General features: G+C 42.1%; 4 protein-coding genes and 1 long non-coding RNA gene across 6 annotated transcripts; 2 read left to right on the top strand and 3 right to left on the bottom strand.

The window, feature by feature from the left end:
- The first annotated feature begins 3,308 nt into the window (after positions 1 to 3,308).
- Positions 3,309 to 6,842, top strand: LOC103971790 (MDIS1-interacting receptor like kinase 1-like). The gene is made up of 2 exons (XM_009385913.3): positions 3,309 to 6,236; positions 6,323 to 6,842. Exons 1-2 carry the CDS (start codon positions 3,560 to 3,562, stop codon positions 6,748 to 6,750), a joined length of 3,105 nt encoding a protein of 1,034 aa, XP_009384188.2. The 5' UTR covers positions 3,309 to 3,559; the 3' UTR covers positions 6,751 to 6,842.
- A 133-nt stretch (positions 6,843 to 6,975) lies between these two features.
- LOC103971797 (WAT1-related protein At5g47470-like) lies at positions 6,976 to 9,024 on the bottom strand. Its single transcript, XM_009385926.3, has 7 exons — positions 8,684 to 9,024; positions 8,530 to 8,595; positions 8,205 to 8,321; positions 7,857 to 8,106; positions 7,599 to 7,760; positions 7,364 to 7,515; positions 6,976 to 7,254 (listed from the first exon to the last, which is right to left on the bottom strand). The coding sequence occupies exons 1-7, from the start codon at positions 8,881 to 8,883 to the stop codon at positions 7,116 to 7,118; spliced, it is 1,086 nt and encodes a 361-aa protein (XP_009384201.2). The 5' UTR covers positions 8,884 to 9,024; the 3' UTR covers positions 6,976 to 7,115.
- Positions 9,025 to 10,506: 1,482 nt separating this feature from the next.
- Positions 10,507 to 13,622, bottom strand: LOC135605390 (uncharacterized). Its single transcript, XM_065095425.1, has 2 exons — positions 13,465 to 13,622; positions 10,507 to 11,760 (listed from the first exon to the last, which is right to left on the bottom strand). Exon 2 carries the CDS (start codon positions 11,373 to 11,375, stop codon positions 10,701 to 10,703), a length of 675 nt encoding a protein of 224 aa, XP_064951497.1. The 5' UTR covers positions 11,376 to 11,760; positions 13,465 to 13,622; the 3' UTR covers positions 10,507 to 10,700.
- Positions 13,623 to 13,837: 215 nt separating this feature from the next.
- LOC108951887 (uncharacterized) lies at positions 13,838 to 19,263 on the top strand. Of its 2 annotated transcripts, XR_010484430.1 has the most exons (3): positions 13,838 to 14,043; positions 16,823 to 18,002; positions 18,704 to 19,263. It is a non-coding gene; the product is annotated as an uncharacterized LOC108951887 (long non-coding RNA). The 2 variants fall into 2 exon arrangements; XR_001976452.2 differs by lacking the exon at positions 18,704 to 19,263 and having other exon boundaries at positions 16,823 to 18,117.
- Positions 19,264 to 19,939: 676 nt separating this feature from the next.
- On the bottom strand, positions 19,940 to 23,418 carry LOC103971826 (homeobox protein BEL1 homolog). The gene is made up of 5 exons (XM_009385967.3): positions 23,141 to 23,418; positions 22,145 to 22,849; positions 21,296 to 21,675; positions 20,859 to 20,919; positions 19,940 to 20,747 (listed from the first exon to the last, which is right to left on the bottom strand). The coding sequence occupies exons 2-5, from the start codon at positions 22,832 to 22,834 to the stop codon at positions 20,205 to 20,207; spliced, it is 1,674 nt and encodes a 557-aa protein (XP_009384242.2). The 5' UTR covers positions 22,835 to 22,849; positions 23,141 to 23,418; the 3' UTR covers positions 19,940 to 20,204.
- Positions 23,419 to 25,309: the final 1,891 nt, after the last annotated feature.

Consider the following 25,309-nt stretch of genomic DNA (forward strand, 5'->3'; position numbering starts at 1 on the left):
AAGGTTTGTTAATCTGTGATGCCAACTGAATCAACAACACTGTTATTTTTGCCAACTTACTTTACATTGTAAGATACTACTTTTATGCTCTCATTAAACTATTTATCATATATATTTTCCATTAAACTATTTATCATATATATTTTTATGTACATGTACTCTTATGTATCATAGGAGCCAACTTTACAAGTTCATAAACTCTTTATCGTATCTGCTTATACCGCTTGATATGAGTGATATGTATTGATCCAATAAAGGATCAGTACATATATCGTCCTCTATCAAAAAGTATCATAATCTGATCCCGTATCGAACGATAAGGGGTTTATACCGGGTGGTAATGATTGAAATTCAATTATTATTAATTTGTACCGATCAAATTTCAATAATTATCGATCAACAATTAAGATCACCCTATTTCAAATGGTCATATAAACCATTTGAACCATAGAAAAGGATTTTAAAAAATTTTCCTCCCTCCCTCTTTCAACTAATATCACTCTCTTAATTTCTTCAATTCTCTCAAACTCACTCTCATATCTCTCTTTCATTCTCATGTTTTCACTCTCCTAAACTCAACAAAGCTATGATTAAATTAAATTTATGAGGATTAAGAGGAAGATCCCTCTTAGTTAGAACATGATAGAATTGGATAATATCGAGGAATTAAAGACACCTAACCATCACAATTGTTCGCCTAACATACAAAGAAAAAGATTGTAGCATCAATTGCACTATTAGAAAGAATCAAGTTAGGTGACGAAACATATTCTCAATCACATTCAATAACCTACTGAATCCAGAGATATTGTATTAATGTGGACAATAGTGTCTCAAATGATGATGGTGACAATGTCGGAGAGTCGATAGTCTTGTTAACAAAATTTGAGGGTGATGCATGAATAGAGGAGCAATATTTTATACATGCCACTCAAGATTCAAATCATATAACTCGATAAGGTATTGATTAGGTTTATATACAAAATGGGAAAGGAAAGATAATGAATGATTTTGAGTAGATACGACAGAACCTACATGATGTAGACATTGAGTAAACTCATCGTATTCACAACTATCATGAAAAATCTTATGACCAATAACAATATGATGATAATTGATCATACTTCTTTGAGTAGTAGTACAATGATCAATCTTATAATACAAAACAACATATCAGTGACGAAAGTAGAAGTTCTGACATTCTCCATACTCGATACTAATACATGCCATAATTGTACTTGCTTTATAGATAATTTAATATTAATGGAAGGACGATCCAAAACGTACTACAAAGTTACTTATCAAATTTTAAAAAAGATGTGTCACTATTCTTTCTTAATTTAGATTATTTTTTACTAAAATATACTAAATTTATATTTTTTTTAACTTAAAAATCTTATTATAATTTTTTTATTTTTTAGATATTTTTGGAGTTATTTTTTATTTTTAACATATGGTTGGTATGCGTTGGTACACCATATCGACTAATGGTCGGTACATTGGTAAAAATCAAAATTACAAACCTTATATAAATCATCAATTTAGTCCTATTTTGGATGGAATAGATGTATTATATAGATCTACTAATTCTTTTATTGCTAATAAAGATAAGTAAGAAGATAAACAAGTTAATTGGAAGTTTGATCTAAAAGAAAGATCAATCATGATTATATGCACAATAGGTTATTTCTTGATTTCATCCTGTAATTAATAATTTAATTATTTTTTAAAAAATAACAGTAGATAAGAACAATGCATGTAAGGAGTGATATTATTGAAGTCAAGAAATATAAATTTGTTAAACATGATTAGATGCATAAAAAAGAAAGCTATTAGTGAAGGACAATCAATCTAGGGTTAAAAGATTATTTTCTCTCATTAAATCGGCCCAAGTGATAAGTAAATGGGCTCAAATAAACATTCTAGATGAATCAATCCCACACTCTATTGGGCCTTATAATTTGGGCTTATAATCACTAACAATAAAGATTAAAAAGATTTTAATAATAAACAACAAATTAATATACGACTTATCCCAAGTGCATGACTCGTTATGACTTATCATTATTACCGTAAGATCTATTTTATTTCTCTCTACTTGTCATAGATCGATGATCTGATATCTAAATTGTTTAAGATGATAATTAATTTAGCTTGAACTTTGATAATTAATTTCTCATCGATTATCATTTAAAAAATTATTTATACCTACAAAAATTAGTGGATGAAAGCTTAATTACAACTCATTACAAACATCATAACAGCTCCAGAGAGCTTTATTTGTTGCATGCTATCGGAATGGGCATTGGAACTCTCGTCGTGCAGCAAGCTCAGATTTCCAGTACTCAAAAGCTGGAAACTCTCTCCCTCTCTCTCTCTCTCTCTCTCTCTCTCTCTCTTCTCCATGCCCAATTACTCAATCAATTATTAGCAGTACTGTCAAGTCTAAACTTGGCAGCACTCGCCAAATTGCTGATAACAGCCGAGAGTAAATGGCTGGAAAAGCCAACACGGATGCGGTGTTTCAGGCAAAATCCACATGGCCAACACGGAGATGGGAGGATCATGCTCAATAATGGCATTTCCACAGTCTTTCCCGATGGCAGGAAGATGCAAAGGAGGAGAGCCCTTCACATGGCCTCGCCCATTTGAATACTGGCACCGGCCATGTGTGCATGTGGCTTGAGGTAGTGCTGTTGGTCGACTCCTCCCCCTATTATTATTGCACATCGATGCCTCTCTTCCTCTAATCTGGAAAAGAACCCGAGGATGAGGTGTCATTAACATGCATATGTTCCCGTGGAATCCATCCACTTAGTTTGTTGTCCCTTAATGCAATCTACTGAGCCGAAGTGGAGCCATAGTAGCGTATATCGAATCGAATAAATGAGAATCGGATGATGATGATGATTCTATTCTTATTTCTGAAATCTGAAATTAGATGAAATGAAATAATCGATTCTGTCAAACTTACCACTGACCAAGTACAAGTGTTGGCAAACACTAGTGGCTTGCTGCTAAACTCTCTTGGTGCTGAGACCAAGTAGTGAATCCGTCATCTGGTTTGCTGCTTGTCTGCCAATCGTTCCTGGAATGAATGCATCGAGTATTCTTTATCTATACATATTCCTATTCGACAAGGTTAACAACTTTTGTGTCAGCCTTCATTCACCATTGCAGTAGGTTCTAAGCATAAAGGAACAAAGATTACTCCAAGTGTGGGAACAATCTCTACTTTACGCCAGCTTAAGACCCCCAAGGCTTTAAATACATCCTCTTCATGTTCGAGTGTCCCAACTTTGGAGCCTTTTTACTCTGCTTGACATCAGCTGTTGCAGAAACCGAGATCTCACGAGCTAAGGAATAAAAAGTAAACAGGGAGACAGAGGAGTGATAGTGTCATTTCGTCGAACGACAAAACCCCATCTACTCTCCACCATCTTATAAACTCTTTTCTTCCATGATTCCATCTCTCCTGTCTTCCTCCGTTTGTAGTGTGGGAGCGGACCTTGAACGAAGGCAATGACGCACGGTTAGAGAGAAAGAAAGAGAAGGCAAAATGCAGCAGCCAATTGGCCTTCTCTTGTTTTCCTTCTTCTTCTTCTCCGTGCTGCTCTCCTGCGCTGTCATTTCCAGTGCAGCTGGCGCTACTGCAGACGATGAGATCTCCGCCCTGCTTGCCATCAAGTCGGGCCTGGTTGATCCATTGGATGCTCTCCGTGACTGGAGATCCCCCGCGGATCCTCGAGACTCCATGCACTGCAACTGGACCGGCGTCGGATGCAACTCATTCGGCTCCGTCGAGAAGCTTGACCTCTCGCATATGAACCTCAGCGGGTTGATCGCTGACGACGTCCAGCGCCTCCACAACCTCACCACCCTCAACCTCTGCTGCAATGCCTTCTCCTCCTCGTTCCCGAAATCGCTTTCCGGCCTCTCGTTGCTCGGGGAACTTGATGTCAGCGCGAACGCCTTCGTCGGCCAATTCCCGTCCGGTCTGGGCTCCTCCCCGGCGTTGACGATCGTAAATGCATCAGGCAACAACTTCGTCGGTCCGCTGCCGGAAGATCTATCCAATGCCAAGTCTCTTGAGATCATAGACCTCCGGGGGAGCTTCTTCCAGGGATCGATTCCAGCGTCCTACGGGAGCCTCCATAAGCTCAAGTTCCTGGGACTTTCCGGCAACAACCTCACCGGAAAGATTCCGGTGGAGCTCAGTGAGCTTACATCATTGGAGAAGCTCATAATTGGATACAACGAGCTCGAGGGGAGCATTCCGGCCGAGTTCGGGAACCTCTTCAATCTTCGGTACCTCGACCTGGCCGTCGGGAATCTCGACGGCGCGATCCCGCCGGAACTGGGGAAGCTGCAGCAGCTGACCACTCTGTACTTGTACAAGAACGACTTGGAAGGCGAGATCCCGAAGGAGTTCGGAAACCTGTCGGCCTTGGTGATGCTTGATGTCTCGGACAACCGGATTTCCGGCCCGATACCGCTGGAATTGGCCCAGCTGAAGAATCTACGGCTCCTGAACCTTATGTGCAACAGGCTCAAGGGTCCGGTGCCGCCCGGCTTTGGGGACTTGCGGCGGCTGGAGGTGCTCGAGCTCTGGAACAACTCGCTTACAGGTCCCCTGCCAGCAAATCTTGGACGCAGCTCGTCGTTGCAGTGGCTCGACGCGTCCTCGAATTCGCTGTCGGGCGAGATCCCGAGCAGCCTATGCGATGGCCTCAACCTCACTAAGCTCATTCTCTTCAACAACGCCTTCTCCGGGCCGATCCCAGTCGGCTTGTCGACGTGCTTCTCGTTGGTCCGCGTGAGAATGCAGAACAACAGGCTCAATGGCACCATACCGGGCGGGCTCGGGAAGCTGCCGAAGCTCCAGAGATTGGAGTTAGCGGGCAACGATCTCGAAGGCGAAATTCCAGGCGACATCTCCATGTCAACGTCGCTCTCCTTCGTCGATCTCTCGCACAACCACCTCCAATTATCTATCCCTTCCAACATCTTCTCCATCCCCACGTTGCAGAGCTTCATGGCGTCCGATAACCTGCTCGTCGGAGGAATCCCAGACCAGTTTCAGGATTGCCCGACGCTGGCCGCGCTCGACTTGTCGAACAACCGCCTCACCGGAGGCATCCCAGCGAGCCTCGCCTCGTGCCAGAGGATCGTCAGCTTGGACTTACATGGCAACAGGATGACCGGGCAGATCCCCGTTGCAATCGCGATGATGCCGGCGCTCGCAATCCTTGATCTGTCGAACAATCTCCTGACGGGCTCTATTCCGGAGAACTTCGGAAGCTCGCCGGCTCTCGAAACCTTGAATTTGTCCTACAACAATCTCTCCGGACCTGTCCCGAGTAATGGGATCCTGAGGACCATCAATCCCGACGAACTCGCCGGCAATTCGGGCCTTTGCGGTGGCGTGCTAGCGCCATGTGACTCGGATGCCGACGTGGGGTGGCCCGAGAGACGAAAGAGTGCTCATCTGACGCACATTGTTGCGGGATGGATGACGGGGATCTCTGCAGTCCTCGCCTTCTGTATAGTTCTTTTGGGAGCTCAGCATCTCTACAAGAAGTGGTACGTCAACGGCAGCTGCTGCGGAGGACGGTTCGACGTAGAGAACGGCGAATGGCCGTGGAGGCTGACCGCATTTCAGCGGCTCAGCTTCGCGACCAGCGACATACTCGCCTGCGTCAAGGAGGCCAACGTGATCGGCATGGGCGCCACCGGGATCGTCTACAAGGCGGAACTGCAGAGACCGCACGCGGCGGTCGCAGTCAAGAAGCTCTGGCGGACGGGATCGCCCGAGCCCGGAAGCTCGAACCTCAGGGCCGACATTGCCAGAGAAGTAAACGTACTGGGGAAGCTGAGGCACCGCAACATCGTGCGTCTGCTTGGCTACATGCGCAACGACACCGACACCATGATCCTATACGAGTACATGCCGCACGGAAGCCTGTGGGAGGCGCTGCACGGGCCGCAGGCCGGCGGCCGGGTGCTGCCTGACTGGGTGTCGCGGTACAATGTGGCAGTCGGAGTCGCACAGGGCCTCGCGTACCTCCACCATGATTGCCACCCTCCCATCATTCACCGTGACATCAAGTCCAACAACATCTTACTGGACGCCAACCTGGAGGCGAGGATCGCCGACTTCGGCCTCGCCAAAATGATGGCGAGGACGAACGAGACGGTGTCGGTGGTCGCCGGATCTTATGGTTACATCGCTCCAGGCATGCTTGCTCTTACTTCACTCTGTTCCGACCTCGTCGAAACATCACACATATCAGTCATCTAAATGCTGTTCTTTCCGTGGCAGAGTATGGCTACACCACGAAGGTGGATCAGAAGAGTGACATCTACAGCTTCGGGGTGGTTCTCATGGAGCTCGTCACAGGGAAGAGGCCGATCGAGCCGGAGTTCGGCGAGAGCCAAGACATCGTCGGGTGGGTTCGCGACAACGTGAGGGGCGACCGAGGAGTCGAGGCAGTGCTCGACCCGAGCGTCGGAGGCCAATGCAAGCATGTGCAGGAGGAGATGGTTTTAGTGCTCCGGATCGCAGTGCTGTGCACGGCGAAGCTTCCCAAGGACCGGCCGTCGACGAGGGACGTGCTCACCATGCTCGGCGAGGCGAAGCCCCGGAGAAAAAGCAGCAGCAGCAGTAGCAGTAGCGCAGGTGTAGGAAGCACCGTAGTGGACAAGGATAAGCCTGTCTTCAGTACATCACCGCATTCCGGTTACCTCTAGCCATCAGCACGTAGTGCTTTTCTTACTCATCCTGTAGATTAATGTGATTGCGAGCTTGTATCAGACGTCTGTAAACAAGGTGTTCGACATAATGAGTTCCATCAGAAGGCATCAAGGAATCGGTGTCTCAGATTCTACAGCTATAGGATTGTGCACAACAATTACTGGTTGAAATGATTGCATCTAACACAAAGCTCATCTATCTCGTTTATCGAGGCATCACCAAATTCCAATCTCTTTTCCCTTGAAATTTGATAGATCTTTGACTTTATTACAGGCTCAGCTATAGTATGCATCTTTTCAGCCATTTCGTATACATCCTTCACTATTTCTACTTGCATTGAATTGGCCACAACAGATCACATTCAAGACAGTAGTGGCTTCTCAACATCTTCAACATGCGGCTGCGGGTCATCCTTGACATCGACCGTAGTGAAATCTTCATTGTTCTTTGCCCATAAGACGACGTAGAGTCCTGCAAACATGAGAACTATTCCTGCCAGGCTGCAAAAGGATTACACTCTACCGTCAATTATTTCTTTGGCACCAACAGGATTGCAAGAAAGATCACTTGCAGAATTGCTAGATGGATCCAACCAAGAATCGCTCATACCTTCCAGCAGTAATCATCTGTCTCAAGAGTACAGCTGAAAGAACAACAGTGCTAACTGTTTGAATGGGGCTAAAGATGGCAACCAGAACTGGACCCTTCTTGCTGATACACCATGTCTGGAATGCAACACATACACCCACCAGAACTCCACCCTGCGTGTCATAAGAACAAGAATCCTCAATTACAGCTCTCAAAAAGAATGTTAAAGAGTGTCTCACAGAGAATAACACAATACCAGCAGGACAACTCCCACAATTCTTGCAATGCTTAGGGTGGAAGGACCAACAATGATGTTGCCTTCACTTATGATTTGCCACAGTGCAGTGAGAAGGGAGCCCATCACAGAGGTCACTACAACCAGAGATAAAGGTGCTTGGAATTCAACCATAGTTGCAGCCTGCAAGGAACATACAATTTTGTTCTACTCAACTGAAAGGTAACAGGTCTATCGATCTGTATGATGTAACAAAAGTAAGATGATGAAGCTACTTACCTGCAAAACAGTGGTGCAAGATAAGAACACAACCCCTGTTAAGAGATAGAAGCAGCCTAGCATCCAGTCACTGTAGATGGCCTTGTCCAATGTAAAGGGCTTGGACAAGAGAGCTGATAGATTAGATGTTAAACTAGGTGATTCAGATGGGGTTTGCAAGAAGCACATGGCCATAGCCCCAGTCAAGCACACCAAGGTTCCCATGATCTTGGCTCTGCTGTACCAGCAACATGCGTCGAACTTCTCAAACCTGCAAGGCCACCCAATCCACTGTAAGAATTCATGCATTGCCTTCAGAATCGTGCATGAGAAAAAAAGGCACTGAAAACTTTACAGAGGATTAGGTACCTGAGGCAGGCTGCAATGATGAAGATGAGGCCAGGAGCCAGGTTAGGCATTGCAGAGGCAATATCTGGAGAAGCTTTCTTGATTCCCACCAATGTCAGAGCTTGGAATATGGTTACCCTGATGAGTTGCAGAAGAATCATCATATGTCAGTAGTTTTGACTCTAACAGACACCAATGCAGAAGCAAGAGCAGAGCTGATGTGAGAAATCGTAAAGGACAGTTTGAACAGTTGAGATACAAAACTAAGCTTAATATTTACTTCTATTTCTTCTTCTTGCTAATTCCCGATGATGCTAAACTAAACTAGATAGGGAAGAACACTTACCCTCCTAAGGAGAGCAGAAAGAAATGGGATAACAGAGTAGCACTCAACTTGCGCGGCCACTTCTTCCTGCAAGCATGCAGCAGCTGATCAATACAGGAGACCACTCTGTGTGAGTTTGGCGTCAAGCATGAAAGGATTGAGACTGCAAGCGTACTTCTCGAGAACTACGGCGAAGGGGAGGACGACGACGGCGGTGACCAAGTTTCCGAAGACGACGAGGAACAACGGGTTGACGCCGGCCGCGAAGACGCCAGTCAAGAACACCATATACACTCCATACATGACTTGTGCTCCGAAGTTGCCGGAGACAATGAAGAGCTCCTCCCAAAACCCACCACTGGATGATTTCAACATCTTTATGATGAGGAAACTCAACGAGCTGGAGAGCTCCTCGTCCTTCTCCTCTTCCCCTTTCTAACACGCACTTCAAGCTTCAACCACCAAACTTCCGGTCTGCAAGTCACTCCGTGCAGATATTGTTCCTTGGGTGCACTACAAGACAGCCGTGTCTCCACTTTATATAGACTTCCTTACAGTGTTCTGTAGTGCTGTCTACGATGTGTTCTTATTGGTTGTGCGCCTCCATGGAGTCAACCAAAGGGTTCAAGGGAAGCAAAGCATGACCTCCAAAGACGAAGCCTCCCTCGGCTCCACTCTACATGGTGGAGATTACGGCGGATAACAGAATATTGTCTTTCTTAGTGCCTACCCGTCACCTAATTGGAGGAACGAAGTGGGGCCCGACGGAATCCTTCACGGAGGCTGAAGCGGGTGAAGCCGCGGGCGGATCGATTGGTGTATGATGTCGGCCATGCGCGCCGCATGCGGGCACGCTTCCTAGGAATTAGCTGAACCCGCCACGCTTGTGGGTCAAGACTCTGTTGAGTGCACATAAATAGATCGCATTGCGCATCTCTTTCATGTCAATTTCATTTACTTGGCTATCAATAGATGGATTTCACAGATCTATAAAGCATGAATTAAGATTATGTAAGTATAAGATATACGTTTTTTGTTTTATTTATTGGTAAGGTAATTCATTTACAATTCTGAATCATGGAAACAACATAGGTATCATGATGGGCTCCAATTATTGATCTCAACAGCATTCTGAACTCAAACATTGCTTGTACTCTTTCCCTTACGTATTGGATGCAAGTTAAGCTACACTAACTGCTTGATAGTGACCCCTAAGTTCAGCTTGGAAGTGCCTCGGAGCTCAACCATGTCCTCGACAAGTGAAGGTTCCTCAAAAGAGCTGCATCTCAGCCACACCCAACCACACCATATAGGATATGCAACAAAAATTCATAGGTCAGTGATAGAAAAGGACGACCCAAAGCACGGGGCTCCTACAAACAGAGTTTTTGATTCCAATAATGAGGCTTTGCAATTCACAAAGAACAAAAAATATACGTAACGATGATTATTGGAGCACCAGAATCACTCTTTGTGAAGAGTGACAATGTCTCTGTATCCTACAAAAAGCATATGTTACTGGACAATCTCTCTCAACCTTAGGGGAATCCTGATTCAGTTGCAATCAACTCCTATGGAAGCTGATGAAATCCATGTGCAAGAGGATTCAATCTATCAATAAGCACTTAAATATACACTTGTGAAGCAAATTTAGGATCACGATTTGTCCTAAGATAATTGATCTATCAATAAGCACTTAAATATGCACTTGTGAAGCAAATTTAGGATCACAATTTGTTCTAAGATAATTGATCCATTAGCATAGAGGTAGCCGAGCAACAATCTCTAAACCTTAATTCAATAGCATAGAGAAAATAGTTCAAGAAAAATCATTAATATGTTTGAGCACCCATCTTTTCGTGACTACAAATCCAACTTAGAGATCCAAGCTGAAGTGAGATCAGAAACATTTCACTTCAAAATTTCCAGAATTCATAAAAACCAATTCACTGTCCAAAGAAAAAGAACTCTAGTAAGTTGACAGTAATAATAAATAGATGGAGTCAAACTGCGAGGTAATTCCATTTTGCACAAGAAAGCAACAATGTACAGAGTGCACAAAAATGGACCTCCAAACACATCGTAAGAACACAAGCATTTTGCAAGACACCGTACCAGTCAATGGAAACTGAATACATTCTCACTAGAGAGGAAATTTTGTTATAGCTATTCACAAACTCATTCAAATTATGTTATATCTTCCTGTAAATGTTGACTTTGTCACTGGTACTGCTGCCTCCCAGCATTTTATTAGTGATGGTTGCAGCTCCTTGTCCAACAAATTGAGCTGCATGTGGATCTTCTGCAATTTGCAGTGATGAAACAGCCTGTGCAGCCAAAATTTCTGCAGAAATATCTGGTCCTTGACTTGCCTTGTGAAAATGTGGTGATTGAACATCTTCCGTAAATAATTGAGGAGGCAGTGGCAATCCAAAACCCCAACTGTTCCACTTCCATGAAGGATTATATGCGTTGGTTCCCAACCCCCATCCATCAATAGAATAATTTGTGAAGCTTTGATAATCCATGGAAATATCAATATTACTTGAATACTCCCAATGGTTATGCTTACTGGTATTGTTTATCATGAAATGACAGGATTCATCGGCATCTTCCCCTCCTAGGACATGAAGAGCGACTGCTTCAGCAATTGAGGCTCCTTCTTCATCCAGCCTTTTCTGTTCTTCTATCTTCTTCTGTTTCTTCTGCTCTAATTCAGATCGTAGAGCAGCAGAAGTTGCAAGTGCTTTCTCTAAGCGCCTCTTTTTCTTCTCAGCCTGCTTCAGACGATCCAGCTCACCCTTGGCCTGCTTCTTTTTTCCTTTCTTCATGGCCGCGCTTACCTGACCACATCTTATTTTCTCCATAACTACTTATACCTCTAATATACTGAATTCAGCTTATCTTCAAATGACTAATATGAGAGGAAATTGATTCTGAAACCAACTCCAGACCTAATAATTCATAAACTTCTCTTCTTGTAAGAAAAATGAAAACTACTTAAGCAGTTAATCCTTTAACCCTACGCCCATTCAGGTCTGAAGGAGTATCTAATTTTGCGAAAAATGCAATCCCAAAAGGATACAACAGGAGAAAGCAGGATAGAGAAATGATTAATTTCTAAGGCATTTCTGATGGCTTTTTTCCCTGACTTCTTGCAGCAGAGATGCTCCCCCATATTAATAACACCAAAATAGCAAAGCACCAACCACAAGTCCTATTGTAAGGATCAAAATACTCGATCACACAGATCTGCATAAAAGCCAAACCATGTGTACATCAGTATCTCAACCCAATTGTTTGCTCCACATGAAAAAAATTATATATACATAAGCAGGAGTTATACATGGTAAAAGAATTGCTGTGACATTATGGGCGTAAAACTCTCATCAAAATCCTATCGTGAGAGTGCTCTTAATCAATCAGATACAATAAGGAAACAAATCATTTTATTATTAGAGTATTTGCATCCTACAGCGGGTTCTACACCTCTGCTCAATGTTACACCAATTACTTTTTTTCTTGATCTCTATACATAATCCACTAGATGTTTTCCAATGATTTGATGTCAAATTTCAGGTCTTTAATCCAATCGGAGTTACTACTATATTCATAGTAACTGTGAGCAAAAGTCAAACTCATGTGCATATCAACAACTCTGGCTCTGTTGTGTTAACACAAAAATTAAGGAGTTGATTAAAAGTTCAACTTATATGCGCATCATCATGCTCAACAAGTCTAGAAGCCTTATATGGATGATCGAAGAATCCGACATATAGACAAACATGAAAAATGAATGCAGATGGTAATGAGAGTCCTTGTATGTTTCAATTACTTGATAGATATCATGAAGTGTCCGGTAGGTATCAACATCTGACATGGACACAACATGCATTTTGAAATTGCTGTGTTTCATAGCTCCAACCCCAAAGGGTACAAGAGCAAGACATTTTGTTAACCAAACATACCACATCATATAGCAAGTGCAGTTTAATGAGAATGAAGAAATAACTTAGAAAATTCTGATATCAATCATTACTCTTTAAAAAAAACAATAACAAGTAGGAGCAAGTATCTTACCAACTAAGTAAACAGTAAGGCCCCCACTTCATATAGTGAGTACAGTTTAATGAGAACGAAGTAATAAGAATTCAGATATCAATTGTCACTCTTGAAGCAAAGAAATACTATGCAAGTGCAAGAATCATACCAGCTAAGTATACAGTAAGGTCCCCACAAATTAGCCAACTCAATTAAGTTCTTAAAACAAATTCAGCATCGTAGATATGAGACCTACATACTTCAGATTCATCATATAAAATCTAAGTATCTTCTCTAAAAAAAAAGAAGATGCAGCAAACATAATGATGCAACAAATGTTTATAACAGGACCTGTAATTCCTAAAGATGGTAAGGTATTTCCATCTCATAATTCAGGATCTCAAGTCCTAACTAGCTAACCGTTAATGCTAACTACAGCTACATCATATGTCTTTAATGAATTCCTCTGTCAGAAAATGCAGGCTGCACTGGTATAGAATACATATTTTTTATAATAATTAACCAAAAGGAGGAAAAAATGCTGCCATCCTTTTTATGTAATAATTCAGGTATACAAAACTAAAGATCCAGTCAAATACTCCCATATTCCCATCGCCAAACTTCCCAAAACCTCCAACTACTGCAGATCTCAGACAGCAGATATTACCCTTTTTTTTACATACAACTACCAGAATCACCGCCAATCTCTTCGAATTCAGGAGAAAAAGGAGTCCAAAAGAACCCTAATCCTGTCCGAAGTACCATAACGACACTAGATCAATCATACTTGAAATGAACTCCTTTCCTCACAGGATCCAGACCCCTGATTGAACCCCGCAAAATCAGCTCTAATGCTATTTGGACACCCCAAAAGAACTGAAGACATTCCAAATAAAACGAAGATTAGTGCTATACCTGCCGGAATTAAGCAAAAAAGGGAATCAGATTCTTGAAATCGCATGGAGTGATCATTGCTGAGGGAAGAGCTCTCTCCGTGGGAGTTCCGATCCGAAATCGACCTAATTTTCCGAGAGCGATTAGATTAGGAACTAATCACATGCAATAGACGTGACAAGACCATGAGAAAGCGATATGAAGGGCAGTATCGTCATTTCATCCACGACGACTGACGACGGGAAACGGATTGTGGACCCGATACGGTGTTCAGTAACTTTCTGCGAGACATGAAAGGTTTGGAGGGGTTACGTTGGGCCCCACAGGTTAGGATTTTATGAAAGACGCGTAGAATGAGTGAACTTATGTGGTATTGATTTTGGGGGATGCGTCTTTAAACTCCGTGAACGGACGCAACGGAACGGTGAACAGAAAACGGAAGCCATGGCGACGGCTTAAGAGAGAGAGAGAGAGGGAGGCGGAAGAGGAAGTGGCGGCGCATGTGTACCATGTGACCAACAGCGGTCGGAGAAGGCCTACGGCGCCATCGTTCACATCAACCGCTTCTTCAAGGACGGCATCTGCCACAGCGCCGTCCAGGTCGCGCGTTCTTTCCTTCCTCGTCTTTACCTACGTGTTCTTTCAGTTGATTTCGATCGATGAGTGCAAAATTTTTAGAATGTGAAACATATTGCATTAGGAAATTTTTCCATTGATTTCTCCGAGGAGGGTTTTGATCCAGTGGGTATTGTTTCATCAGGAGGGATGAAGGGAAGAGAGGTCTATTTTCTTATTTTTATTGATTCTTGAGTCGGTTCGGCGGGTGGGCATTGGTTGGAGAGGTAGTCCTTTGTGATTAGACACCGTTTACATGGATCATGGTGATTTGGAAGTAGAATGCGAGATAAATTTATGGGTTTTAATGATGAGTTCCGAGGGACGAAGTTGCTAAATTTTACCATGGAAATTTCACGATAAGAAATTATCTTCATCTTCTATTAACTTAATTGGTAGAGTGGTTATTGTTTTGACTGCAAGGAGGAACAGAAACAGATGCCAAGCTTATGGTAGACATGCCCAGAAAGTTCGCTAATAAGTTGTTCCTATTGGAGTATTATGGAAAGCCATGCCGATATCAAGAAAGTAATTTTGTTTTGGAATACTTTTGTCGTCGATCATTTCATATCCAACTTGTAATGATAATGAAGAGGAGTCGCTGGAAATTCTTAAGGTGTCATTTACTTACGGGTTAAGGGTCGCGAAGGAAGTTTATCCGGTGCATCCGACTGTAGTTGAGCTGAAGGCACAAAGGATTCCTAGAGGGATGCCCCAAAAAAGAACAAGATTGATGATGTTATTAAGATAGAAGAAGAAAGAAACCCTGCCATTAATAAGGATCACCATACTGGTGCTTGCCAACTATGACAACCAGAATTTATAACTTATGACAACCAGAAAGATTGATGATGTTGGCCTGGTACAATCACAACTTATGACAACCAGAGATTGGTTAGATAAAGGTGCAAGACTCCACAATTGGACCTCAACGGATTTGTACCCAACCTATGAATAAATTATGTTATTTGAAATCCGATTAACTTAATCAGAATTTATATCAATATTGTGATTTGATAATGCGACCAATAAAAGCATTGAATGTGGGTCAACCTCAATCCAATTTATTTATGCTTATATGTCATTAGGCAACTATGCATTCTATCTTAAACAATTTTTAAATAATATACCTACAATTAGACATTGTTGGGAGTTGGAACTTGATGCAATGATGGAAATCTAGGTGCGAATTAATTATAATGGGAAATTAATGGGTTTTATCTTATTAGGACATTGTCACTTTTAGCTAATCAATCTATTGTTGAATTTGGTCAGCAATGTTTAGGTATTGGATCATATTTGAATTGTTTTGATCCCATCCATTTATAGCTCAAATTGGTACGCTGTGTGATTCATGGGTAAAAGGAAGACCATGCATTCACCTACTAGTTATTTGAGTTTTTTTAATTAAGGACCAATATGATGGATCTTGTTATCAAGATGCATCAATCTGTGTCAACAGATGTTGCAACCACACTAGATTTTCCTCGATGTTTCTGTTTTCTTGTTTATCATCTGTTGACTGTATAACATCTGCTGGCTGAATGTTGTCATCATTTGATTGCTTACACCATGCTGGAGCACTTGGTGATCTTTTTAGTGGTGTAAAATTTCTGAACTAGAAAACAATTGTTTGTGTGCCTTTTCTGTTGTTAAATATCCTCTTATTTTTGGGGTTCCAGCTGCAACAAGTGAAAAATAAGATTATAAATGCTAGCAGAATATCTTATAATGTCATCTTGGGTATGGATCGGGTAATGTTGCTGCTCGTACACAGTGAACATGGTATAGAAATCTCTCCAAAAACACAGGCATGAGGCCATCCACCAGCAATTCAAGCCTCCCTGAGAATTCTGAGGATGAATAACCCAAAGATGAACACATCAGCAGCAGCAACAGCAGAGAAATTTTTCATCCGTGCAACTCAACCTCAAGGAAAAGTGAATTAATTTTATTGTAACATTTCAGAATAATTATGTGACATTACTTTCCACCTCTGATCATTTACACTAATGGCTCCAGTGAAAAGAGGTTCTTCAACAAGGTCATTTACTGAGAAATGTGGTATGGCACTAAGTAGCATGGATGTAATTAGTGCTTTTGAATAGCTGCTTTTGGACTTCACCTGTCCTCTCCTTGGTATAAACCAACCCCACATGTGATCATCTTGGACCACTGAAAGTATTGCTAAGGACATCACCATAATTACTAACTGCCAGAATGAAGTTATGATGAGGGTTTTAGGTCATTGATGGTTTCAGAAGCCTAGACTTTCTATTCTATCATCATGCTTATATAGATCATTTAACAGGATCCTGCTAAAATGTGAGCTAGGTTGGTCTATCAGAGGAGTACAGTTCTTTGGTACTGGTTTTCTGGTGGGGAGACATGTCATTAAAAACTCTCATAATGCTGAAAAAGATGCATACCATTTACTTTCTGCTGATGTTCTCGATTTTGTCTATCATAAGAGGTTATGCTTCACCTGGTTGGTAGAGGAGGTACATTATAGATTGTTTATGAACATATAATGACTTTCTGGTTTCTTCGATTGCGTTGGCAATTGTGAGATTGTGTTTTCATCAGGTAAGTATGGAGGAAAAACTTTTTTTTTCTTGTTCCTTTTTTGGAGAAGGTTGTTTCCATGGAAGTTTTATGTGATGTTGGTTATCTTTTTTTAGATTGGATAAGAAATCCATGTCTTTTAGGAACGACAACAATTGAATACTAACTTGAATGCTTTTTTTTTTTTGGTCGTCTGTAGTGAAGTCAATTCAACCTCCACTGCTAGCTTGCTAGTGCTTCACAGTTCAGAGGCACTCCAAGATTTAGTTCATGGCACAAAAATTCAGAGAACAAACAGAATGCAGCCCCAAGCACAAGATCTGATCACGGGTTTCATGTAAAACTCTTTATCATTGATCATTTACATCACCAACATAACAAAAAGCAAATGCCAAAAGAAAGATGTCTACCTAGAAGAGTTACACACAGAACCCATCATTTGTGATGTGGAAGTCGAGGTAAGGCCCTGAGAAGCATAGAGGTGATGGAGTGCAGTGCAGTGGCTGCTATTCTACTCTTTATTTGTCCTCGCCGTGGTATAAGTCGCCTTCCTCCTGACCTCCTATTCACTGAAGCAGTGGCAAGAACAGCAGTAAATATCTTGCTCATGGTGAGAAATGCTGGCAAGCAGTGCTGCAGGCTTTCAGACTTTGGTGGTTTTTGGGACTCTCTGTATGCTGTCATCTTCAGTTTCAAGCTATATATAGGGATCATACGGTACAACCAGGATCTTTTAAAATATCTGCAAGGCTGGATACTGGTGGTGAGACATGCCAGCAAATTTTCTCCTATTTCTAATTCAATTTGGCTCTGATTCCATACAGAAGGATAACTCTGATTTGTTGTGGCTTCTTCCATTAGTTCAAATATGACAGATGACATTCATGTGTTCATAATTCAGAAAGGTTGGGTCTGCTTGTATTCTGTTGGCAACTCCTGGTTTTATTCATGGATCAGTCGAAGCTGGACTTCGAAAGTGATTAGGTTTGCCTCTGTCTGCAACTACTGCCACTAACAGGAGGCTATGGATACCCATGGAACAAGGTTTTCTAGAGCAGAACATATGATATTTTATTCTTGCAATGAGGCTTCCAGTTTCTGTAGCTCCTTGAGATCATAAAGAAGTAGATTTCTGTCTCCCTACCTTAAATTAATAATTAATTATAAAGCCTTGACTTCTGCAAGCCTATGGCTTTAAAGAAATATGAACAAGATGGAGAGGCTGTAATGGATGGAACTCTCTTCTGAGGATCTTCCAACATGTCACATGCAAATGAACTCGAACTCTGCTGAGAAACAAAGAAGTAAAGAATGATTGATATTATGCTTCAAAACAACAGGCAGTTGAAAGTTTCAAGCCCAATGGTGCATGCACAGAGGTCTATCCACTCTCATTTCTTAATCTGTTTTTTTGTGTGCATGAAGTGTATTAGTAGATTTAATTATCTATTGGAACTTATTCCCATGATGTTATATGCCCATGATGTATTAGTAGATTTAGTTATATGCCCACTCTTTTGTCTTACACACAACAAGAAGTCACTGGTAGGTAACATGACAAACATAAACCAAATGCAGTATCATTTCTTAAGTGTTTGCAAGCTAACAGCCAGCACTAGATGCTTATCTCGGACTACTATAGTCAGTGCTGGGTGACATGACAAACATCTTTGTCTCGTGAATCAACATTAGCAATGGAATGGATTGATTTGAAGAAAATAAAGCCATGCTAAGAGTAGTACATTTGGGTACCTTCATGGCTGCTTCCTGTAAACATGAACCAAATCCACCATAATTGAAGACCATCTTGTTTGAGATCTCTAAACACAACAAATCAGATCATAATATAGAATATTTACACACAAGTATTAAGAATAAGCAAATCTCACATGAGTGAATCCGAACAACCAATTTGTTAGCCTCTCATCAATCAAATTATGGAGTGTTTTGTCGAAGTTGACCCCAAACTGGAGACAAACCATCGTGTCATGCCTCCCAAACACACAAACTTGCACTTCTATGCTTTTATTCATCAGAGCCTTTTCTAATTACCTCAAATCTCTTCCTATTTTTATGAAAGCCTACATTATGATTGGAATGAGAAGCGACCATGAAGCATCTCGCTTCGGAGCTGGTGATGCATATATAACCACAACCAGGACTACTCCTAAGAGCAACTGGATCAACTCTCTACAATGGCGAACGTGGGCAATGACTCGAATGCAGAGTCTCTTCTTGGAGAGGGAAGGTCACCCAATTGCCACAAGCATCAGTTAAACAAGTGGGGCTTGATGGGATCATCAATCATACAACGGATGTTCAGCATTGTCCCCAGCATCCCTTCATCAGCAAGGAAGAAGAAGAAAAAGTCTTTCTGCAGACTCATCTCATGCTGATGTTTCCAGTTGGTTTATTGGATAATTGGCAATCAAATTCCTCATTGGAGGATCAACTTGAATTCTTATTCGTGTTGAGAGGTCCTTCTTGTAGCTCACCTGTTTTGTGTCGTCTTTTGTGGTCAGTTTGCTATCTCAGCTGTGTTCTACAGAACCAGATCAATTCAGTTCCATATAACAATTTCCAAGAAAAATAATCGGCATTTGATCTAGTAAATTCAGATATGGTTGCAGATTCTTTGCATCTGCTCTGGCATAGCAACTTTAGTATGTTGATTGGGTGAATCAACTTCACTTCTGGCTAGTGGTTATTGTGATTTCTTTCAATTACTACAAACATCATATGAATCACTCAGTGTGTGTGCCTTTGCCTCTGCATAATCTTAGCAGCAAAACCGCAGAAGCTTCCATTTCACCACATCTCAACTTTGTGGTGGTCAAAGCATGTCGACACAATAATGAAGATATCACTTGGGTACTAAAAACATAGATGCTGTCAATCTATTTTAGGATTGTCCACTGTACATGAAGCACATGCTGCTAGTGTTGCATTGATTGGAGAGAGGTTTATAAGGAGGATAATAATGAATGATGTCGAAGAGATCATAGTTGCATAATGACCGAAATTTTGGTTGGCCAAGTGCTTGACTGTCTACTAGAGTTTGTTCCTGTGGCTCTGCGATACATTCGATTGGTTGAAACCACTCTGTTCGAGCTTGTTCTCAGCTTATCAACTTTTAGGTCTATTATGCATCCACACAGATTGAACTGGTAACTGTTAGGCTTTTGATGTTGATGATATTTCAGAAGGACCAAACAGAAGCTACCACCATATATGACCAAGGAAAAGACATCAGATACATGGAACTGCTAGTGACAGCTTTGAGCCTGATGAGGCTTTTCTTTCGTGGTCATTTAGCTACTATATATGCATCTCTAATTCCAAATACGTATGTCCAAAATTGTCAAGTATACATGCCTGGATATATGTATGGCATTGCAATATATATCCACAATCTTTATTTATTGGTGGCATGAAGTGCCAACATTGACGAAGCCACCACAAATGGAGGGTGCATGCACAGATTTATCTTACTTGCCAAAAACAATGAGAAAACAGGTATACAACTCATCTACTGGTTGATGTTCTTCTTTGCATATATTTCCACCATTCCAAGGAACCTTCTATCTTGCCAAGTCATGCAGCAACTGAGCTCCCATCAGGTTCCTGTAACGAAGGTTCTCTGCCTCCCCATCCAAAATGGAGAATTGAGCCTGTTGGTCGCCATCAATGGTCTCTCTGGAGAAGAGAAGTGAGGGCTGAGAGTTCGGCAGCAGAGAGAAGCTCATGCCTCCCCCATTGTGCTGCTGGAGACCCAACGTTAAGGACACACCAGCCCTCGAGTTATCACTGCTGCGGCTGTTGTAGAAGTCCAAGTCGCCAACCACACCAAAATCCTGGTGGTGAGTGCTGCTGATCAGATCGTTCCTTTGATGGCCGTGGTGGCCGCTGTTGATGATGGAGGAGAGCGATTCGGAGTCGACGAGTAGCTGCGCCGGCAAGGGTTTCTGGTCGAAGCTGAGGTTGGAGTTGGGGTTGTCACTGTCTTCAGGTCCATTCGCTGCTTGGTTAGACTGGTTATCCAGCTCCTTCGTCTCTTCCAGGTACATCTCCTCAACCATTGGCTTCCACAGCCTCACCCTTGCATTTATGAACCAATTGGAGACCTGTGGGTCAAACAATTGGAATTGGAGTGGTTCCAAATCACAAATGATCAAACAATATAACACAGCTATCTGCACTTCTTCATGTAGAACACAGAATTCAACAATGGTTACCTGGCTTCTTGACAATCCAGTTTGCCTGGCTAAGATGTGCTTATCAACATCATTTGGATACCTGATGCAGAAAGATAGTTAATAGTGATCTGATGCAAGGTTTTTTGTGTTTAGATGGTCAGCTAACTTCTCTGTCACAAGCTAATTATTTATAGTTTATTACTGTCCTAACAAGGGTTGTGGGAGATGCAAGAGAAGGCATGTCTACCTAATTGGTACAACAACAGCTCCCACACATACATGCAAACACATTCTGATAAATATGTATCAGAATCAATGTTAGGTTCTAAGGTTTTCTTTTCATACAACTTGTATATTGTTGCACAAGTGATAGGTTTCAAGTTCACGTGTGAAGCTCACGTTCGAGTTCGGTTTCTCGTGACTAAATTTGTATTGATACGTTGCAGCAATGGGGAGAGGAGAAGAGAAGAGCTTACGGGTGGAGGAAATGCTCGAAGAGCCAAGCGCGCAGAATGGAGACGGCGCGTTCGGGAAGGCCTCGCTGAGGCCGCCATGGGGGCTGCTCCATCATCCCCTGCTGAAACGCCTTCTGCTGCCGTATGCACTTGTCGAGCAGCTTGAGCCTCGGCGTCTCGCCCCGCGTCGTCCCCGCGGCGGTCGGATCCTTCTCCCCCATTGCCTTCTTGGCTGCGTGAATCTGACCTACTATCCCATCCCTCAAACACCTAAAGTGCCTCGACATGGCCCTATGTGCCAACGCCGAATACACTCTCGCTGCTTCTTTCCCAGCCACAGCCTCGAACGACGCTGTTACAGTCCTCATCTGCTCGCAGTATTTTCTGTATCTCTTGTCTACCTGAATTGAAAGCATGCAGAACTCAATCACACAGTACGTGATGGTTCATCCTGGTTCATGACACTGCACTGACATGTAATTATTCTCTTACGTAAAAATAAGGATAAATATAGCTGTAAGTGGTTTAATAGTAACAGCATAGCAACTACAGTCGGGATAGTACTTCAGAGAAATGTGGGATCCATTTAGTGAGTGGGATGGAAGAAGTGGTAGGTCAGGTGTCCATGTAGAGAAAGGATTAGAGTCTCCCAAAAGCAATTGGTGGAGTACAAACTGCAAGTCTGCCCCTAATTCCTGTGCAGAAGCATTCCAAGCAGATTGTTCTACAGTCCCACATATGAATCTCAGAGATCTCAAAGTTTCCAACAAATTAAGTGGAAGATTAACTACATCCATGATAACTCAAATATCAAGATCATGAATTTTCAGGAAAGAGGTAAGGCAGGGAAGATTGGAAGAAAGAATTGACCTCCGCTATCATGGACGATAGCTTAGCTTTTATCTTTTGGAGCTCCAGAAGGTCCATGGAGTGTAAGGATTGATTCCATGAAGAAGAGAGAGAAGCCTTTTCTTCATCCTCGAGGCTTGTCTTGTTAGGCCTCCTCTTGGAACTGATCTCCCCTCTGAGACTGCAGAACTCACTCAGCAGCTCCTGAGCTGGTCTCAGGAACTTCGAGTTCCTTAACTGAAGCGGCTGCTGTGGATGGAAACCCACCCGGCCATCCTGCACGAAGAGCTGCTGCTGTTGTTGAAGGTATGCTGATCCTATCTGCAACCTATCTCCGGGAACGCACTGTTGCGGAGGTTGAGGTACGGCCACTGCATCTGAGTGCCTGGCGTTGAGGAAGGGAACGGAGACCCTTCCTTCCCACGGGAACAGAGACCCCAAAGAGGGGTCGTCCACCGGCCACGGGCTCGCCGAGGGTCGATGCTTGTTTGATGCTTCAGGAAAGTCTCGGGGAAGGAAGCCTCCGGCGAGGCGAGAGCTTTGTTGCTTGGAAGGGACCCCGAGCGTCTCCATCCCGGCTTGGACGCCCAAGAGCTCGTGGTGGTGATCGAAGCCCTGCATCGTGGCGTCGACACCGGTGGAGAATTCACCGTAGTGGGACTGATGGGCCATCACGCAGAAGCTCTGGGATGACGACTCCCTCAAGAGCATATGCAGCAGCTACTCCTGCGGAAACCAGAAAAGAAACAGTTCAATGAACCCTCACATCAGATATGAAAACTGAGCATGAGTGGCTTATCCTTCGCATGGGTTCGGAAGCATCTAAAAGTTAAGGGATCAAGAAGATGATGAAAGGAAAAGAGAGATGGAAAAAGGTAGGCTAGTAGTTGGCCAATTGGTGGGGAAGATCTTTGGTCCTTTTTAACTATTGAGATAAACACCAACTTTTCCTTGCTTTTGTTAATGGCCTCAACACTCCCAATAGAATCCTGCTGTCTCCGTGGCCACAAACCCTACCTCTCCAAAGAAGTTCTTCTCTTCGACTGTCTTCTTTACTGCCACATCTTCTCTCAGCTCCTTCCCATGGCCTTCAGCCGGAGAAAACACAGAAATCTAGAGAGAAAGGAGTGAAGAACATGAACAGCAGCAACGAAGATAGGATTGAAGGAAGTGGAAGAGAGGGGACGAGGATGTGGTCCTCTCTACCCAACTAATCCCCATTAAAAGGAGTACTGAAGGAGACTAGAGCTCATGGGACCGCAGGCTCATCTCAGGCCACTCTCAACCCCCACCCCCCTTCCTTCTCCTCCACTTGTATTATTCTCATGTTTCTACCCTATGGCCATATTATTCTACCCCCTGTGCTCTTGTTTTTGTCATCTTTTTTTGTAGCTTAGTTCCAAGTGGTCTTGCTATTAAGTCACAGATCCCAAATTGGAACTTCTAATCTCTGATGGTAACATGTCAACAAGTCTCCTATGCTTTTGATTTTCTCAACATTTTTACTTGGAAATTAGATACTAGATTATTTTTTTCACCTTTGGATCTTCCATCCAATTGGCATCATCATCACTTCACTTCTCTTTGAACAGCCATGGCGAGAGAGAGAGAGAGAGAGAGAGAGAGAGAGAGAGAGAGAGAGAGAGAGAGCTCTGATTTGGTAACTCCTCTTACGTCCCTTTGCATGTGTAGCTTTTAAGTAAGGGTGAAAAGAAGCACATGTGATTTGTCACAATCCATGCGTGCTGCGTATTGGACACGTCTCTTCGTTTTCGTGGGATGACCCCACACATTCCCCCCGTTGCTGAGCTCGTCAAATCGTTTCGAGTGCATGGGTTCCATCTACACCAATTTTTTTTTTCCTTTTAATATCTGAAATAATGTGCTTACTTTGTCAATTATCCAATATTATAATACCCACACACATAATTAAACTTTGATTGTATCATTTATCTTTTGTCTTAATTGCTAGCATGATGTCTGAGTAATTCACCATATTAAAAGTGTTCCACCTTTAATCGGATCACAAACTTTAGTTCCTATTGATTATTTCCTTTATTCTATTCATATTTTATTGAGAGGAAGAGAATACTTTCAAAATAAATAAAAATTTAAAGCTCAATAGATAAATAGTATATTAGATAGTTGATACTAGATTAACATAGTTCGATATTTTTTGGAAAAAAATAAATTCTTTATTATATAAGATTAATTATAAAAGTCTTGAGTTATCTTTACTCAAATATATTCTCTCATAAAGAATTTATATATTTTTTCTTATCACGTTTATAAATTGTAAAGAGCATCATCTCTCAGAAATTTAAAAGCACTCGAGGTATTTTTCATTCTTTTTCTTCCTATCAAGACGTAAAGATATATATGATATTTACATAATGATCAAATCTTAATTTTTTTATCCTCTTAGACGATGATTTTAGAAATTTTAAAACTATTATCCATCTCTAAATATTTTATCTTATTTTTTTACTTCGACTACTGTTAGTGCGAGACACACAGTGATAGACGAAGATGATTAGAGCAAGACTCGAACTCCAGGATATGTATTCAGACATTAAAATTATGTTGTATTCTGCATGAGTTGTGTTTATAGTGCTGTTCATTGAACATAGTTCCTCTCTCTCTCTCTATATGTCTCCATGTCTCCCAAGGAAAAAGATGACAAGGGTGTGTTGGTCCTATCAACGTAATTAAGAAAGAGGAACATGGGTTGCTGTAGAAATTAGCGACAGCGTGGATGTTACAAAGCCTTTCGAGAAGACTTGTGTTCATATCAACTAATGTATCTTTCAAGGGGTCAAGCACTCACATGATCCATCGCCAACGCCACCTCCTCAAATCTTATCTCTTTTACAACGTACAATGTTGAACGTTTGCAGTCCCCTTCCTGAGATGTGATTCACAACTATGGGAGGAGAGAACTTAATATCAAAATATAAAATCTTAAAGACAATATAAATAAAACAAATTAAGAGTATAGGATTTGCATTTAGATTCTTCACTATGTCAGAATAATGAACTACAAAAAACTATGACTTTTTTTAGTTAAATCCTCGCATGTAAATCTTACTTCTTTAGATTTGTTAAAGAGAATATTAGATTAGGATGATCACTCATAATTTTTTCTCTACACATCTTCATCAAGTATTCGATATGATCAATACTCAA

This window comes from Musa acuminata, chromosome BXJ2-2, assembly GCF_036884655.1.
Source record: "Musa acuminata AAA Group cultivar baxijiao chromosome BXJ2-2, Cavendish_Baxijiao_AAA, whole genome shotgun sequence".
Taxonomy (NCBI): domain Eukaryota; kingdom Viridiplantae; phylum Streptophyta; class Magnoliopsida; order Zingiberales; family Musaceae; genus Musa; species Musa acuminata.